Below are 18,696 nucleotides of genomic sequence, written 5' to 3' on the forward strand. Positions count from 1 at the left end.
AACCAGAGAGTCATTTAAATTCTCACCCCATGTGAAAATGATATTCTTTCTCTTGAATATAATCCAAGAATAGGAATTTCACTCCAAATCATACAACGTTTTATCTTACGTTATCTAATGTGCATTTAGAATTTACTTTAAACATCCAAAAAAAAAAAGAGTTTAACTAAGTTGTGCAACCCCATTCTTCAAATCATCGGTAAACCCCCATTATATATCCAACTAAATATATTATGTTATAACCCCAAATATATTATGTTATAACCATAAACATATATTGTTAGAACTCTAAATATATATATTATTATAACTTTAAATATATTAGGTTATAACCTCAAATAAATAATGTTGTAACCCTAAATATATGCTGGTATATTACCAAATATATTATAGGGTTTTTCTCACTTATACCCACGTACTTTTAAAAATTCTCAGTTGTACCCAATAAATTTACCAATTCTCAATTGTACCCAATAATTAGTATTAATTTAGCAACAATATTCATTTTTTAATGACAACTTAACAGCAGTTAGTTGGATTTAACCAGTGAGTCAAGGGGTTCAAAAAGAAGCAAAAAGGGAAAGCATGCTCTGAACACCACCACTCCTGATCTAATTGATAACATGATATCACAAGAACCTCAACCGAGTCAACTGGGAATTTTGCCTTAACTTTAGTGTTTGATCTTTTTTTGTTACTCTGATCTTTATTTTAGGATATTGCTATGAATTACTCTTTGAACATTTTGTAAATGGTATTTATATGAAGTTAATGACAAATCAGATGAATTTTTATACCAATGACTAAACAAAGCTTTTCATTACCAGTAGCATTATAATGTGAATATGGCTTATATCAACTCTTTTTTTTTAGAATTACTCTTTGAACAGTCCTATTTTAGAATTGCTCAGTGAAGAAGGAAATTGAAAATGATGAAGGAAGGTGAAAATGAAGTGTTGGGAATTATAGTCACGTGACATTTGGGGGGAAATTTCCCACCAAAACCCAAAGATTACTGTTGTTAAGTTGTGGGTAAAAAATGGTTATTGTTGCTGAATTAACACTAATTATTGGGTACAATTGAAAATTGATAAATTTATTGGATACAGTTGAAAATTTTTAAAAGTACGTGGGTATAAGCGAGAAAAACCCAATATTATTCACATGTTTCTGTTTCTCAGGAGAGCACCCGTAACAGTTTCTGTTTCTCTCCCCCTCAACTTCTTAACCGCAAATGTTCTCGTTCTTGTACTTTCAGCTTCACTCTTCCTTCCGCTTCTCTCTTTCTCTCTTAGATTTTCAAATCTCTATTTCTTCTCCGCTAATCAAATTATTCACATTTAAACTCAGAATATGAAGCGAAAGAGTACTCAACAAGCTACTGCTACTAATCACGCAGCTGAATTTCCCAAGAAAAATAAACGATCGAAAATTCCTCGCAGAAAACGAACACAAATTTATTCAATTCTCTCCAACAATTCCACTATTTCAGACGTTCCTCACAAACTCAATTTATCCTTCAATTCTACTAGCGATGAAATTTCCTGCAATACGACACTTGATTCCGTTACTTTGCCTCCAAACGCAGCGTTTCCTACAAGAAATGCGGTGGTGATGCCGGGGTCTTTGCTGAAGAAAGATGTTTCTCAAGTATCCGTATCGGAGAATTCATTTGTTGAATCATGCTCTGTTTTCGTCGCTGAACCAGAGTCGAAGCCAAATCATAAAGTTCCGAATGATTTCTCAAAAATTCTGCATTCTCCAGCGGATACGACAGCGACTGTTGAGCAGAAATTGGCCGAAAATAACTCTGGTGATTTTATCATTGGACTGTTTAACTCTGATTTGGCTTGTACTGAGAGTTTTTCGTATGATGAATACGAGGTTTCGTCTATGACGAATTTGTCGGAGATTTTCTCTGGTAATGGAGTTTCTGAGCTAGACGATCTCACCGATACTCCTTCGTTGTGGCTTAACTCTTTCTCTGGAAGTCAATTCTCCGAGAAATCAAGCGATGATTCTACTTCTCCTTGTTTCTCTCTCTTTAAGGAGATTTCTCAACAATTCTTACAAATTAACTCTAGTTCTTTAGATAATGCAGCTTCCTCTCTCTTCAATGATCAGTATTTTGATGAAAATGCTGTGAGTGTTTAATTGGATTTAATTACTTAATCAACCGTATAATTGAACAAGTTTTGTTTAGTTATTTGATTTGCAATATTGTTTGTAGTATTATAAATTTGAAAGTGAAGATGATGAAGAGAATTACCGTAGATTGAGGAGTAGAGAAAGCAATCAAGCATCAAAAGTGAAAGAGTACGTTAAAGAGTATGATTCTGCCACTGTTTATGGAGGATTAATCACTGAGCAGAGATTATTGATGGTCAATTGGATTCTTGAGGTTAGTTTCTATGTTTGATCAACAATTCACTACGATTGGAAGCTTTAATCACCTCGACAAGCGTTGACGTCATATTGTAAGCAAAATGACGGTGCAAATTACTCAGAATATTTAGCCAATAATTTAGTGCCACGTAAGGCGTTACTCCACGTCAGGGTTAGATTCTGAATCAAGTTACAAAAAAATGAACATTGTCATGCTCAAAGTCTAGATAGGCAAGTATAGCGGTCCTATTTACTTTTTGATGTTTAGAAACTGAGGGTGAGTATAGCGGTCCTATTTACTTTTTGATGTTTAGAAATTAAGGGTGAGACGATTTTAAAATAAGAAGTCTATATGCCAATAATTTGCATTATTAGCCTATCTCACCCATGTATGAGGTGCGCCTCACGGTTAGACAATCTCATACAAGAATTTGTGCAACCATTAATGGTACAAACAAACTAAAACATTGGTAAGTTTTGAACCTCTACCCAACAATATCACAGAAAGACAAATTACAAACTAAGCTACACTTGACAAATGAATTATAAAGAGTTTGTTAATATTTAAGGCCCCTGATTTCTAGGGGCCCTAGGCGGTCAGACACTTTAAATGGACCTAGAATCACCTTTGATAGTCCAGCATATGCCACTTATAGGAAGTTATAATTAGGGGTCTGGAGAGTGTTAAAATAATTCACACCATATCTTTTCAAGGGAGATTGTGGCTAGAGAGATCCTAAGCCTGAGAAAGGTTTGCAAAAGACCAATAACAACAAAAAAATATCATAATGCACCAAAAAATGCAATAATAACTAATAGTCTAGGACAAGAATATGACATCTCTAAATAGCCTCATTATATCTAGTCAACTTCTAAGAGTGGTGCAACTCACTCATGTCATTTTCATAATTTGCTCCTCTTAAGTTGTATTATGCCTATTACGGCTTTTCTTGTAATGTTTTTCACTTTTCTCACGGAAGCATTGATGATTTTTTCTTTGAACATGTCCAAACTATCTCTCAATTTACTTTCACTCATTTTTGCAGAAATATATACAACCTCTGGTTTCTTTTCAAACTTGGTTCCTAATCTTATCCAATTTGGTGTGTATATATATCCACCTTAACATTCTCATTTGTTACTTCCATTATTTTATGCTCATGTATCGTAACGTACAAAAAACTCTAGTCCATTATACAACTAGGTAAGTCAAATAGCAACTCGATAAAATTTATCTTTTAATTTTGTTGGAAAACTCCTATCACATAACATCGTAATGGTTGCTATTCATTTAAACCATCCAGCTTGAATTCGATGCATGACATCTATTATGTTATTCTATTATTATCGTCAGTTCAATCTAAACATACATCTGATAGGAAAACCGGGTAAGGTATGCTTCTGATCTATGAGAATGCATATTGGAAAGTACTTTGAATTACTTTTCTACAAGGACGATGACTTGTATGTGGTCGTTTACAGAGAATTTCCGTAAAACTTCTATTATTAAAATTTTACTAATACGCATAGCAAAATTTTTCATATCACTGCACAAGTTAAATTTGAGCTAGTAGGGAATGTGAGAAACTGGTGACCAAATAGGATTCAAGGAAAAAAGACTAACAGGACCACTGACTGTTAATTATGATTTTGCCTAATTATTATTCTCCAATAGAATCAAATGTTTAGATTATGTTATTGTGTTCAAATGAGGCAACGTTGAATACATGATATATAATTGACTTAATGAATCTGTTGAAGCAAGAACCAATTTCCATGACAGTAAAGATGACTTTAAACACCTTGTAGCTTATGCATTGTCTTGCACACTTGAAAATGGTGTGGGATATGCAATGTGTAATGGGATGCCAAGGTTTGGATCAATGTTGAAGATTTGGAGAGCTTTGGGGAACACATGTGGTGGCTTGTTCAAAGCAAGAGAGTGCTCAAGGGGGTTGGGATGTGCCTTGAACGAGGCAAGACGCAGAGGCATGCTCGAACAAGGCACAGGCGCAGCACAAACAGTAGCATTCTGGAACAGCTGCTCGTCTGAGGTTCGAGCAAGTCCCACGCTCGTTCGAGCAGGCTGTCCAGTGGGACAATTTTGCAATTTTATTATGTTGCGGGTTTTGGCTTGGGGACCAAGCTTCTAGTCCTAGGGCTTCTAATATATTATATGCTAAATAAAGGGGCTATTAGAGCATTGTGGAGAGCCTAATACATAGAAACAATCAGGTTTATCACCAAGAGAATTCTTTCTTCCTTGTATTAGTATAGTTGTCAGAGACTGACATTAAAGGTTGAATCTTTACTTTGAGAGTTTTCTCAAATGTTGGGTGAGGCTTGTCATTAGGGTGTGTTGATATATTAATGAAAGTAATCTTGTTTTGAGGAGGGTATCCTTAGATACCTCATTAATATTTGTGTTGTTGTTCTTGGGTGTTGTGCTTTGGTTTTGTGCATTCTTAACCCATTTGTTCTTCATCAAAACCCACAAAACCCTTGCATTCAGAATCAATAATAAATTATGATGCCAAATTTTTGAGTTTTAAATTTAGGTTTTTTTATATAAGTTGACGGTTCGTTCAAAGTTAGAATACAAGAGGGTAGTAGGACTGATGATGTCAACCTTTATATGTTTTTATAAATTAGTAAGGAAATGGATTGGATGTTATAAACTAAACGGCTCTCATTGGGACAATATTTAACGATGAGGGTGCTTATATTTAATCCAGATGATGAAACGGCCAAGAGTAAAAACTTCTTGTGGATTCATGGTTTTAATTCCCATGAGATTGTATAGAATTGTCCTTATGCAAAGTGTTTTACTTGATCAATTATGATTAACAAACATTTTCACATTGAGTGCAAAGCATTCACATAATACTGCACTAAAACTTCAAATATTATTTATTGAGTTCAAATCAGAATAGGTTTAAGAAAAGTGTTGAACAAACTGTTTACTAGTATCCTCAAAACTCATTACTGCATTTAGTACAATTTATTTTTGAAAAAAAAAACAGACGTCCAGGAAAAAGGATCTCCAGGGTGAAACAACATTTCTTGCTGTGCGTCTCCTTGATAGATTTTTGAGCAAAGGGTTTTTTACAAATAGGAAGAACCTACAACTTCTTGGCATAGCTTGTCTCACCTTGGCCATCAGAATAGAAGAGAATCAACCTTACAACAGGTATTGGCAATTATATTATACCTAAAAATTCACTTGCTTGTTTACCCACATTTATACAATAACTCATACTAACATTTTCTGTCTTCCTCTTTTTCCAGTTCTTGTGTACTCATTTTAGTTTTATCATTAAAATCAGCCTCATAGTGAGGATTGATTGGAAAACGAAACAGACATGATTGTATTGCTTTTATATATGGTTTAACTTTAATACTCAACTAGCTCTCTATTATGCAAGTCAACTAGACCTGATGGTTTCTTTGTGTTTTATTCCGTGGTATTCTTCTTATTCATTTTACTATTTTACCCGTTAAGCAGCATCTGTTTTCCGCTTTGATAGAAAAAAGTTGATGATAGAAGAATCTCATATTTAGCCTAATTTAAAGTTCTTGATTTTCAGTGTCCAGCAAAAGTCATTTTTCGTGGGAAACAATGTATACTGCAGATATGAAGTTGTTGCAATGGAGTGGGCAGTCCAAAACGTCCTTAACTTTCACTGCTTCTCGCCAACAATCTACTCTTTCCTGTGGTACATAAAAAATTCTAATACCAACATAATTCTGCTCTAGATGAATAGGTAGATTTCAAATAAGGAAAATTAAACAAGGACACATTGATTTATCAGTGGTATGTCTTATTGCAGCTTAAAAACTATAATTACAGTTGATTTTTTTACTAACATCAATCTGGAAATTCTCAGGTTCTATCTAAAAGTTGCATCAGCTGATGAAGAGATGCAAAGAAAGGCCAAGTATTTGGCTGGTCTATCACTGTTGGATTATAGGCATCTGAGATTTTGGCCCTCAACTATAGCAGCAGCGCTGGTATTCTTGCTCTCCATATTGACAGATCGAGAAGAATCGAGCTTACGAGTCATGGAGGTATATGAATTTTCACCACCTAGCTTTAATTACATAATTTAATATTTAGCTACTTGATCTTATAGTAAGAATGTTATGTATGATCAAGATTTATATTCCATAGTTATCACTATCTACTCTGAAAATTCTCCTCCTTGGTGTTCCTTGATATGTTAAGGTTTCCTGCTGATCACACACAGATTGCGCCTCTAAATTCACTTGACTACACAATTTCTACCTTGCTCAAATGGTCATGTTTCCCTTCCTTATAGTAGCTTATATTTCGTTTTAAAGTCCTAATCCTTCTACCACAAGGGTGCACATGCCTTTATTTTTTTCCACTTTGTGGAGATGGAATTTCAAGTTTAAATTTAGAATCTTAGTATCTGAAATTGAGGAATTAAGGCCAAACACAAATAGAAAGAAAAGGAAAAGGATACATCATATGTACATGTTCTAATTTTGCTTCAGCCACCTTCAATTTTGCTAGCGTCTCACACAATCCTGATTGTCTGCAGGCTCATATCAGAACAAAAGTTAATGATCTACCTGAATGCCTCGAGGTATGGAAAATAGTTTTAGAATCCGAATCATTCATTATTGATTGTGCTATATATACTCTTCTACAAGTCCACTGTTTTGATGAGGCAAAAATTTATACTTCTTTGGATACAGATAATAATGAACTAAAGTAAAATGACTCATTAAATCATGTACACTTTTTATTTATATGAAGATACAAATAATGTTTGCTACCAAGGTTCAATCGAAAACAACCTATTATTTTTATCATTAACAAGTGTAAGGATGCGTACATCCGACCCTACCAAACCCCACTTAGGTGGAAGTCACTTAATAACATTTGGGTAATGAAATGTTGGTGTATATATATATACTCTTCTACCTAGTTCATTGTTTCAAATCTTCTGCTTCTTCGTACTATATATTAGTATTAATCCAAATCTTTTTCAATAGAGCCTAGAGTGGTTGGTCAAGTACGCTTTGGAACAAAATGCATTCTATTCTTGATTGAAAGACTATGGTCATCAACACAACCCATGAAGTACAATAATTCAAAATTATTCAAGTATATAAAATATAGCTCTAATTTTTATGTACATGGTCCCATATGTTCGGGAAGTATATACTCAAGGACTAGTACCAGCTAAATTCCAGCAGCATACGGGTAAGAAGTCCCAATTCTAACTTGTTTCCTGCACAAATCTAAGTTTGGTATAGGAATCCTTTTACACCACTATTTTTGTATTCATAATTCACGTAAAAGTGTATAGACTTTGCCGCTTTGGAAAACGAAAGAAAGAAAGAAAGAAAAAAAAAAAAAAAAAAGCCAAATTTTGCCAGTTAAGAAGAGGTGTTTTGGTTGAGCTTTATGCCAAAGGCATGAAGCTTTAAGGAAGTCAATGGCCAGGCATTGATGATTAGTCCTTGTAGAATGAATATATTTGCAGGACAATTTTGTGTGCTTTAGAATCAATTAATGAGAATGTGCTATTCGGATATTGGAAATTACAATTTGCTATATTGGTAACTGGGTAAATAATTGTATTGTTAATACTTTAGTAAGCACTGGCGTGGAAGTTCAATCATGTGCATGTCTTTTTCATTGTTTGTAATTCTATTGCTTTTAGCACTTAAATGCCTCGTTGTTAGTACTATTAATTTCTCCATTAAGCATCATAATGATTGTTTTAAGATAGGGAATGTGAAGTATGAAATTAGTCAAATACTTGCATCCTATATTTCATCAATGATGGGTCATCATTCAACTCTGTTCGATATGACTAAAAAGTGAAATTAGTTTGACAAAATAAGTTCAAATTCACATATGATAATAATAACTCGATTTTATTTAAGAAAGCTTAAAATTAACTTAATTTCTGATAATTATTTTATTTAAATTAAAATTTCAAGTATAATAAGAATTACAGCTAGTCTTTGAGAGACCGTCTTTTTAGGAGACATATTTTAAGCCTAGCCTATTAAAGATTAATTTCTATTTACCGTATTCTCAATGCGTACTTATATTATTCTTAATGCTTACTTATCGTGTCCTTAATGGCTATTTTTAATATCTTAAATGTCTGCTTACATCATTCTTATTGTCCATTTACTATATTTTAAAAAATATATAATAGGCCGACCCAATTAAAGAAGGTTTTTCAAAGAGATCGTCTCTTACAAGAATTTGTGTAAGAATTATTAGATGAGTGCGTGTTTAAATTGTATAAATGTGTAAACTCTACAACGTTAGCCCTTTGTCTTCATAAATTTCAGAACGTCATACGCATCACATTGTTAGTTTTTGCTAAACTCATAAGATATTAAGTAGAAAATTTTAATGAAACCTACAAATTATATTCGAATTTGATTATAAATATTTTACAGTCTGTTTTAAATTTAACAGCGTATATTTATCTATCAATCTATATCATATACTAAAGACCTTAAATTTCAGTTAAAGGTGTCACAAGCACGTTTTATTATATTTATTATTATTATTATTATTATTATTATTATTAGGAGGTGGACAATGATATATACAATCCTAAGGGTTATAAATAAGAAAGAATCTTGTATATTTATATAATTTAATATTATTTTTGCTTTAAAAACATAAAAATTTAATTATATTTTATTAGTTACCATTTATTTTTTTATGGGAAGTTAAAATAATTATAAAAAATATTAATGATTTTTCAATTTTTAGATTAGATTCTCTTGAAAAGTTAAATTTTTGATAATAAAAAAAATTTGCCAATAATTATGTACATCCCTTGTTGGAAAATTTAGATAGAAAAGTAGTGAATTGATTTATTTAGAGAGGAAGGTGAGCAAATATATAAAATGGCTATTTTTATTCATTGCCAAAATTTGATACATCAACAGGTATTTATAGTGATCAATTTGGTTACAAGCTTACTAAAATATCTTAGATATTTTTATTTTTTAATTACTCTTTCTCTACAATAATATCTTAGATATTTTTTATTTTTTAATTCTTTAGTTTAGATATTTTTATGTGTAATATTTTTAAAATTTTAGATTTTTCTAAATTATTTTAACACTCCCCCGAAAAATCTTGAACTCTGAGTTGTCTTCTGAACTTGATAAATCTATCAGTTAATATGGGTTTTGTGAAAATGTCTGTGAGCTGCTCCCCCGTCTAGCAAAACTGTAGTTCGATCTCTTTCTTGTCTACCAGCTCACGAATGTAGTGATGTCGTATCTCGATGTGTTTTGATCTGCTATGAAACACTGGATTCTTCGTCATTGCTATTGTTGACATGTTGTCGTTGAACATTGTAGTTGGTGTTTCCTGCTTATGTAGTTGATCGATCAATATCCTTCTAAGCCAGATTGCTTCACATGCTGCACATGTTGCTGCAATGTACTCTGCTTCTGCTGATGATAAAGCTATCGTTGCCTGCTTTTTTTGATGACCATGAGACCGCCTTGGTTCCAAGTTGAAATACGTACACGCTTGTGCTTTTTCTATCATCCACGCTTCCAGCCTAGTCACAATCGGTGTATCCTATCAACTTGAAATCTTTTTCAGTCTCGTATATGATCCCTATCTGAGAATCCTCTTTGTTGCTATTAGATGATCCTTGCTCGGTTCACTCGTGAACCTGGAAACGATGCTGACAGCGTTGACTATATCTGGTCTTGTATGTGTGAGATAAAAGAGAGAACCGACCAAGCTTCGATACATTGCTCCGTCGATTTTTGGTTTGCCATCATACTTTGATAACTTCTCATTGATTGCCATTGGTATAGCCAACATTGATTGCCATTGGTATAGCCAACGGTTTACAGTCACTCATGTTGAATTTCTTGACAAGGTCTTCTGCATATTTATCTTGTGATAGAAATATTCTTCCTGAGCTTTGTTTGATTTGTATGCCAAGGAAGTATTTCATGGTACCGAGGTCTGTCATCTCGTACTCCTTTATCATAGCCTTTTTAAATTTTTCGATCATTGTTGGATGTGTGCCTGTATAGATTAGATGATCCACGTGCAGGCATAAAATGAGAAAGTTGTTATATTGCATCTTGATGTATAGTGAAGGTTCACTTGAACTCTTGATGTATAGTGAATGTTCACTCGAACTCTTGATGAAACATGCTGAAGAAGATAATTATCAATATTGATGTTCCACGCTCGAGATGCTTGATTGAGTCCGTAGAGAGCTTTTTGAAGGCGGTATACTTTGTCTTCTTGGCCTTTGATGACGTATCCTTGCGGTTGCACGACGTACACTTCTTCTTCGAGTTATCCATTTAGAAATGTTGGTTTGACATCGAGCTGAAAGACTGGTAGCTGAAGTTGTGCTGCTAGTGTCAAGACTGTTCTGATTGTCTTCATGCGTATAACTGGTGCTTATGTTTAGTGAAATCAAGGGTGTAGAGTCTTTCTTACCCTTCTCATTTTCAATTCCTTTTTAATGGATCCTTCCCCTATATATATATATATATATATATATATATATATATATATATATATATATATATGTATATATATATATATATGTATATATATATATATATATGTATATATATATATATGTGTATATATATATATATATATATATATATATGTATATATATATATATATGTATATATATGTATGTATATATATGTATGTATATATATATATATATATATATATATATATATATATATATATATATATATATATATATATATATATATATATATATATATATATATATATATATATATATATATATATATATATAACAAATCTAATAAGAAGGGTGTTGAAAATGAGAAGGGTAAGAAAAACTCTACACCTTTGATTTAACTAAAATAAAAAAATCTATGGTCACAATTAAGCCAAAAACACATAATTGTAAAAGTAACTATATGTTACACAGAAAAATAAATATAACATAAACATTTAATATGTTCTTACTTTATAACATAGTATCATTTTTTGTATATATAGTAACAAAACAAAATCAAACTAAAATTCTTTTCATCCTTTTTATTTTAAAATTCTTCTTATTTATATGAGAATTAGGAAATTAAAGAAACTAATGATGTAACCATACATAATTATCCACGGCAAATATCCTACAATAAAAAAAAAACTAATTATATTCACTCGATCCTCAATTCCTTATGGATGACAATTATCACGGAAAATATCAAACAATAAGAAAATTTATATGGTTTATTTGGTTAGTGGTACTAAATGTTGGTAATGAGAATAATTTATAGTGTAAAATTTTATCAAACGTCTCAATTTATTCCCATGGTAATAAAACTTTAATCATAAAAAAGTTTTCTTATTTACAAATTTCCATTACCACATAATATCACCTCTCCCAATAATATGCATTGGAAATGAAATTTATGAAGAAAATGAGACGGTTAAAGTTGGACAAGTACGACCATCAAAATAGCAAGAGATTTTTCAACTAAAATTATACAAATTTTCATTTTCATTATTATCATTTAATACTATCTATGAAATGGGCTGATAGAGCACACCTAGTTTGCTTGATTTTGGAGGAAATTAAAGTCAAGTTTCTTGAGTTTAGGCATAAGCTATCTTGGCTCTATACAAATCCACGGATTAATTTATTAAATGTGTGAATTTAACAAACATATACTAATATTATTTAGTTTTTAAATATGAACAAAGTATATATTTTTAATATACTCCGTAAGTCAAAAAATAATCCTGAGTACAAATGAGATGAAAATCAAGAAAGATAAATAAAGTGTTTAAAAGGAGTATATTTTATGTGTAAGTGGATAAAATGTTCTGATAAGATGAAGAAGTAAGTTTAATAAGTGAATAAAAACTAAAGAAAGAGTATGTGTAATGGTGAGACAGATGAAAAAGAAAAACAAGACTAATTTTCAAAAGTTATTTTATTGCTAAAAATAGAATATATTTTGAAAAAATAACCTATTTAATATATATATATATATATATATATATATATATATATATATATATATATATATATATAGCTTTAATGATGAATAATATCAATAATCCTAATGTAGCCTGTATTTCAAAACAAACAACATATATTTTAAATTCATACTTGTACTTGGTATCTATTTCTTATTTTGCATTTTTTTTTTATTTTAGTGTCTTAGAATTTCTTACCATTTCTTTTTTATAATAATCTTAGCTTATTTTAATTTTATTTATGAACTTATTTCCTTTTTATTTTAACCTCTCACCATTATTCATCAACTTGTTCTTTTGTATTTCTTCTGTTTTCTTTTTACTTGTTTTCTAATATCTTTTTACTATGTTTTTCAATTGATTATATCTAGAGATATTTAAACTAAAATTATAAAAATTTAATATTATGAAAAATATGTGTTGTGACAAATAAAATAAAATTTTATATGACTATATTTTTTTTCTTGTATAAACTAGCCGTAATATACAAAATAAGAAAGTGATAAAATAAAGTTGGATGTTACTAAGAAATGGAGGATGAATTATTCTTCAAAATAATATCTCAAAATGATGGTAATTGAGGGGGACAAAGGTCAAAAGGAGTAGTTGAAAAGGACCAAGACCAAGTATATATATACTTCCTCCGTTTCAACATACTTGTTATATTGGACTTTTTACGCAATTCAATGTATTATTTTGATTTTTTATATATTAAATTATAAATGTCTAAAAATTATTAAAAAAATTAATATTATGAAAGTATGCGATTAGACGATTTAAATAAGATTCCACTTAATTATATTTTTTCTTATACATTAGCCGTAATATATAAAATAAGTTTGAACTGTATTACAAATATAGCAACTAGTTCGGAATGGAGTGAGTAAAAACAAGTCCATTCCACTCTTATATTTGTTGTTCCTCACATCTCTACATTCTGGTATTTCTTCAGTGTCTCTGCCGGGTGAAAGCGGAGCCAAAAGTGAACTCATCATTTTCAAAAACAACCCCTCAATTCTGGTAACTGCTCATACTTCTCCCCCTTTTTTATGATTTCTTCTTCTTTTTTGTGTTTCTGTATCTTGAATAGATTACATATTAAGATTCTTAGATTTATACAATCCTCTAGCAATTCAGAAAATCTGTCTATAATTTTACATTGTCGTCCAGTTTTGCTTTTTTAGAAATTCCAGTAGCTTTATGGTTCTAGGGTTTTTCTGGTACCTCTTCTCTTTTTTGAATTCTATTTTATTTCTATTATAGTCTATTTGAGTGGTAAATTTGTGGGTTTGTTTTGTTTTGTTTGATCGGTTTCTACTTTTTTTGGGTTCTTATATAATTTGCTAATTTGTTTTGTGTTATTGTACTTTGGTTGGTATATGGAGTATCTATTTGTTGAGATCATGTTCATGAAATACCATCTTTTTGTTTTTTGTATTACTGTTGGAAATTATGGGGTGGGTTTTATCTGAATTCTTCTGATTGTAGTATAACTTAAACGTCAAATAGATGTTGTTATAAGTTATAACCCTTGAGTTGAAGGTTTTGAATTTTCGATGAAGCACTTGATAAAATTGCTATAGGGAAGAGTTCAATGTTATGAATACAGAGTTCAAGGTGAAGAGAGGCCGAAAAGTCAGACCTTAATTGTATCTTAGATGTCGAGCAGTCGAGGAGTCTGAAAAATAGACTATAGTTGTCTGAGGGGCCAAAATTTATATTCCAAAACAAAAATTCAAAAGCTAAGGAGGGCCATTGCCTATTGTAATTCCTAAACACCTTCCCTCTGCCCCTGATTTAAGAAATTTGAGTCATTCATGCTTATTAGTTTCATGTGTTGCTTGTTACTTCTAGTTAAAGAGCTAATGAAGATCAGTGTGATCTTTGTGTTGTAAAATGATTTTTCCTGTAAAAGTAGGGTTCTCTTTTGAGGTTTATTTTGGTTTTGGATGTGTACTTTATGAATTTTATTCTCGTGTTATGTAATTTCTGTTCTTTTTGTGTGAAAGCGTCCTAAGTTTCAACGGCTATTAGATTTTGCCGTTGGTATGCTGTTGATTTGGTGATCATTGAATATGATGAAGCTAATTTATAGGTTATGGAGATGGAATATGTATAAATGTTGCTGATATTTCTACTAAATTAAGGATTGGCTTGCTCGTCTTTACAGATTGTTCAGTGGTGTGTGTTTCGTTGCCACAATGGCTCGTAGTTTAAGTTTGGGAGAAGCAATGGAGATTTTGAATGAGGCATTTTCGAGAACAAGGAGGATCATGGAAGGATATCCTGATATTAAGTTCAGTGCAGAGGAGTATCAAAGATTCTATCAGTATCCCATTTTGCCTTTGTTGCAATTTTGGCAATAGTCATTTTTCTTTCCGTCGTGAATCTTTTACTCCTTAACTCTTGTAGATGTGTTTACTTGTTGTGTGTACAGAGAACTTCAAATGAGAATTCCAAGATGCTTTATGATCGTTACAAAATTGGTTTAGAAGAGTGTATGAACTCATTGGTAAGATTTAGCTGCCGAGAACTTCGTGAATCTATATGTTTATTGTTTATACTTTAAGTCTTCTACCTAGGGTTATCTTTAGAATCCACTCTACACAAATAAAGCTAATGAGGTGGTTGAACTTAGCTAATCTTCATTGGAAGATCATGGCCACGTCTTCCCAAGTAATATTATCAGAAAATTGCCAGTTAGAGTCTTTAGTGGTCCTTTGTTATACATAATTTTTGAAAGTTGTGTTGTGTACTATGTTATTCGAATTCTTCATTTTGCTTTACGTACCCGTGTCCGATCCTTGATACTTGGACATTGGTATGACACTTAGATACTTCATTTTAGGCATTAAATTGAATATTTAGACATATCTGACACTTGTACACGTATCAGTATCCAACATTAGTATCCGAGTCCAAGTAACATGGGTTGTGTAATTTCTTGATTAATGAATTTTATACTCCTGTCTCAATGTTCTCAAACTATTTGGTTGGGTGTTCTCGACTCGTGCCTTGGTTTGGCTGGAAAATTTTATTTTATATCCCACCAAAATTTGTATCTTGGAGTACCTTCTCAGCCTTTTATTTGTACTTCATATGATTTCTCTACTTCAAATAACTGAAATTGGTTACATGTAGTGACAAAACTTGGGTGAAAAATTAAAGGCGAAAAATTTTAAGCCATAAACTTAGATTAAATATTAAGGAGGTAAATGTTTGAACACTTGACCTCTTGGCTATTCAAAAAATAATTTGTGGGGGTGGGGTGGGGCATGGGGGAGGGGGAAGACGCCCCTCCTGACCTAAAAGAAGAACCACCAGTGGTGATTACAGGAGGCTTTGTCCTCATCTACAATATCTAGGTACAATTTGCTAAGCTTGGCAGTTCAACTTTCTTTTTTGACAATACAAACAACCAATACCGATTGAACTCAGGAACATTGAGGCCATTAGATGTGGTAGTTCCTATAATGTGAAATCTATACTGTGAAAGATGGTCTATGGAGAGAACATGACAAGTGAAGGTCCACTTGCTCTATCTACTATTTACGATGACTCTGTAATTCATTTTTTTAATAAGCCCTCTGCATTTTTCTAATCTATTTCATATGTACTCAGCCCTTTTCATATCCTCAGGTCCTTCCATATTTGGATGATAAAAGTGGTACAATTCTCTTGACTGAGCTTATGGTGAAGTGGTCTAGCTATCAGTTGATGGCCAGGTGGTTATCTAGATTCTTTCATTACCTTGATCGTTTCTATATCCCTCGTGTTGGAGCTTTTGGCCTTTTGGAGCTAGCTATTAGAACCTTCCACAATCTGGTAAGCTGTTTTGTTCTATGCTTAAGCATCACTGCTGATTGTATTCACTCAGGGCCGATAACTTGTATTTTCTTGAACTTTTATTGTTTTTCAGGTGAACCCAAGATGTCAGACTAAACTCGCTGCTGCTGCGGTATTTTTGGTAGGATAACATTCTTATCGCGTTGGTTGTCATTAACTAGTCCAAAAAATTTTGTGTGTCCCTGAGCTACTATCTTATCCTTTTCAGATAGATCAAAATCGCAATGGGGTGACAATTGATGGGAACCTACTTAAAAATATTGTTGAGTATTTTGACGTTGCACAAACAGTGGGAGGAACTTGTTATGATGAATTTGAAAATACCTTGCTTGCAACTTCTGCAGCTTACTATTCTCAAATTGCTTCACACTGTCTCGTGAATGATTCATATGCCGATTATATGTATAAGGTTCTTGCAAAAACTTCAAAGCATTAAGTAATTATATTTTGTACTAATTACTATCTTGGTCTGATCTTTAGTACTTTAATGTGGGGCATGCAGGTTCAATGGTTCTTAGAACAGGAAAATGAAAGAGCTAACCTTTTTTTAAACCCCTCTTCAAAAGATAAGCTCATGCAGGTACACTTACGTCTTAAGACAATTCAGCTTTGTAATTACAATTTGATCTAGAGTAATGTTGTGTATCAATCTTGTGTATTTGTCGACTTTGAACACCCAACGATTTTGTAAGTGTAATTCTAAAAAGAATTGCTTTCTCACCTAATCTAATTGTTACTGGGTCTTGTTCTATTTTCTTGAAGGTGGTCAGATCTTGCTTGGTTGAGCAGGTCTTGCCAAAACTACATGAGAAGCAACAAGCTGAAAACCATGACAAGTCAACAGATTTTCAGGTAATATTTTTTTGTAACTTTTGATTACTGGTTGATGACCATGACCATGACTATTTTTGTGTAACTTGTGATTACTTCAAAACCAAACTTGATTTGGTTTATTTTCCATTTCAAGTCGAACCACATTTCATTATAATCCAAACCAAACCGAATGGAATGCAAGGAAAACCCAATATAAACTGAAAACCAGATAAGAGAACTAACTTAGAAATTTGAGTTGATAAATTTTATTTGTGAACTAAAAGATCAATAATTTCATTCACCTACTATTAGATAACCAATAACCGACTTTGGTTCACCTAGCAAGATGCTACGTAGTTTACTTCATCTTTCAGACTAAATATGGTTTGGGTTTTGATTTTTGGTTTTGAGTTAGCTCCAACCAAAATATTTCGTTTTTTTTTTTAATTTTCTAATCCGAATTTTCAACTATAATTTTATAAATTAGAAACATATTTTTTATTCGGTTTGTGAAAGCAATCATTGGGCATCAATTCCTTATTCGATTAAATATGAACTTTACTAGTGGTCTTAGCACACTTGACTTTGGAACATAACTGAATTTGTTGTGAATAAACTTATAATCTTTCTTTCTCTCTCTCTCTATTAAAATTTATCCGTCTTAAATCTTAACCATTATTCTTTTAAGAATAATCCTCCAGAATTGTATGTACAATTGGAATTAAATGTAAAAAAATTCATGTAAAATAGAAGTAGATGACATATTATGCATAACTGAAAAACCGACTTTACTCATTTTAGAAGAAGATTGTATTTGTTATGCCAACATTTTGTTCTCTATTTCGTATATCATGTTTGTATCAATACTTGATTGATCTCTCAACAGCATTCCGGATTAAAACACAGCATGCTTTCTACGCTAAAGATACAAATTTTATACGATTCATCACTTTATTACCATTGTCTAAATGCAATCGGCTTCTTTTGCAGGATCTGCTGTCTAAATGTGCTGGCCTTAATCTTGGGGATCGCGGTTCTGATCCAAACTGGAATATGGTGCAGCAACCTTGATGTTAGTCGCGTTAATGGACGCAGGTTTAAGTTATAAGCTATAGTTCGAAAACACAAGTGTTGGGACTAATGTGTCTCCAGTCCACTCATGCAGTTTTGAGAGTTTGTTAGTTTTGTTTTGGGGGAGGGAATTAGCAAATACAAATACTTTGTATATATAATGAAAGGGAAGAAGAGTATAGCATTCATTCATATATTGTAATGAGCCATTCGACGAGCAAGTGCTTTGTGCAATACATTACAACAACCTTCTTCCTATATATATTCTTGTGTCATCTTTCTTTTTCTACTGCTTCTAATTTGTGAATATAAGCCACTGCGGAGGTATCTATTCGGATCATTGGGTTGATTTCAGGTTAGATGTTTCGGATCGATTTGAAATCGGGTTTTGTGTCCATATTGTAAGTACAGCCCGTCTTGTATGAAACCTTCTCACGGTGAGACCTCAAAACAAGAAGCCTATAAGCTAAAAGTTTCTATTAGTGGGCTATTTAACCCAAATATGAGGCACGTCTCAGAAAATTTGAAAAGGATAAGCCAAATTATTAAAAAAAATCATAGA

The 18,696-nt window shown here is 32.1% G+C and overlaps 2 protein-coding genes across 3 annotated transcripts; both read left to right on the forward strand.

Annotated features, from left to right (window-relative positions):
- Positions 1-1,128: 1,128 nt before the first annotated feature.
- Positions 1,129-7,762, forward strand: LOC130797215 (cyclin-SDS-like). Its single transcript, XM_057659713.1, has 7 exons — positions 1,129-2,142; positions 2,231-2,401; positions 5,409-5,575; positions 5,973-6,101; positions 6,273-6,453; positions 6,951-6,995; positions 7,408-7,762. Exons 1-7 carry the CDS (start codon positions 1,354-1,356, stop codon positions 7,459-7,461), a joined length of 1,536 nt encoding a protein of 511 aa, XP_057515696.1. The 5' UTR covers positions 1,129-1,353; the 3' UTR covers positions 7,462-7,762.
- Positions 7,763-13,291: 5,529 nt separating this feature from the next.
- Positions 13,292-18,423, forward strand: LOC130797159 (cullin-1-like). Of its 2 annotated transcripts, none has more exons than XM_057659645.1 (9): positions 13,292-13,424; positions 14,575-14,733; positions 14,817-14,916; positions 16,044-16,229; positions 16,324-16,371; positions 16,459-16,659; positions 16,753-16,830; positions 17,013-17,102; positions 18,054-18,423. In XM_057659645.1, the coding sequence occupies exons 2-9, from the start codon at positions 14,606-14,608 to the stop codon at positions 18,132-18,134; spliced, it is 912 nt and encodes a 303-aa protein (XP_057515628.1). In that variant the 5' UTR covers positions 13,292-13,424; positions 14,575-14,605; the 3' UTR covers positions 18,135-18,423. The 2 variants fall into 2 exon arrangements, with proteins under 2 accessions (XP_057515628.1, XP_057515627.1); XM_057659644.1 differs by lacking the exon at positions 13,292-13,424 and adding an exon at positions 13,448-13,624.
- The last annotated feature ends 273 nt before the right edge of the window (positions 18,424-18,696 follow it).

The sequence above is a fragment of the Amaranthus tricolor genome, chromosome 12, assembly GCF_026212465.1.
Source record: "Amaranthus tricolor cultivar Red isolate AtriRed21 chromosome 12, ASM2621246v1, whole genome shotgun sequence".
NCBI classification, from domain to species: Eukaryota; Viridiplantae; Streptophyta; class Magnoliopsida; order Caryophyllales; family Amaranthaceae; genus Amaranthus; species Amaranthus tricolor.

Coding starts and splice junctions, on each gene's coding strand:
- LOC130797215 (XM_057659713.1), top strand. CDS start 1,354: ATGAAGCGAAAGAGTACTCAACAAGCTACTGCTACTAATCACGCAGCT. Junction 2,143..2,230: donor AGTATTTTGATGAAAATGCT/GTGAGTGTTTAA, acceptor TATTGTTTGTAG/TATTATAAATTTGAAAGTGA. Junction 6,454..6,950: donor CGAGCTTACGAGTCATGGAG/GTATATGAATTT, acceptor GATTGTCTGCAG/GCTCATATCAGAACAAAAGT.
- LOC130797159 (XM_057659645.1), top strand. CDS start 14,606: ATGGCTCGTAGTTTAAGTTTGGGAGAAGCAATGGAGATTTTGAATGAG. Junction 14,917..16,043: donor AAGAGTGTATGAACTCATTG/GTAAGATTTAGC, acceptor TCATATCCTCAG/GTCCTTCCATATTTGGATGA. Junction 17,103..18,053: donor ACAAGTCAACAGATTTTCAG/GTAATATTTTTT, acceptor CTTCTTTTGCAG/GATCTGCTGTCTAAATGTGC.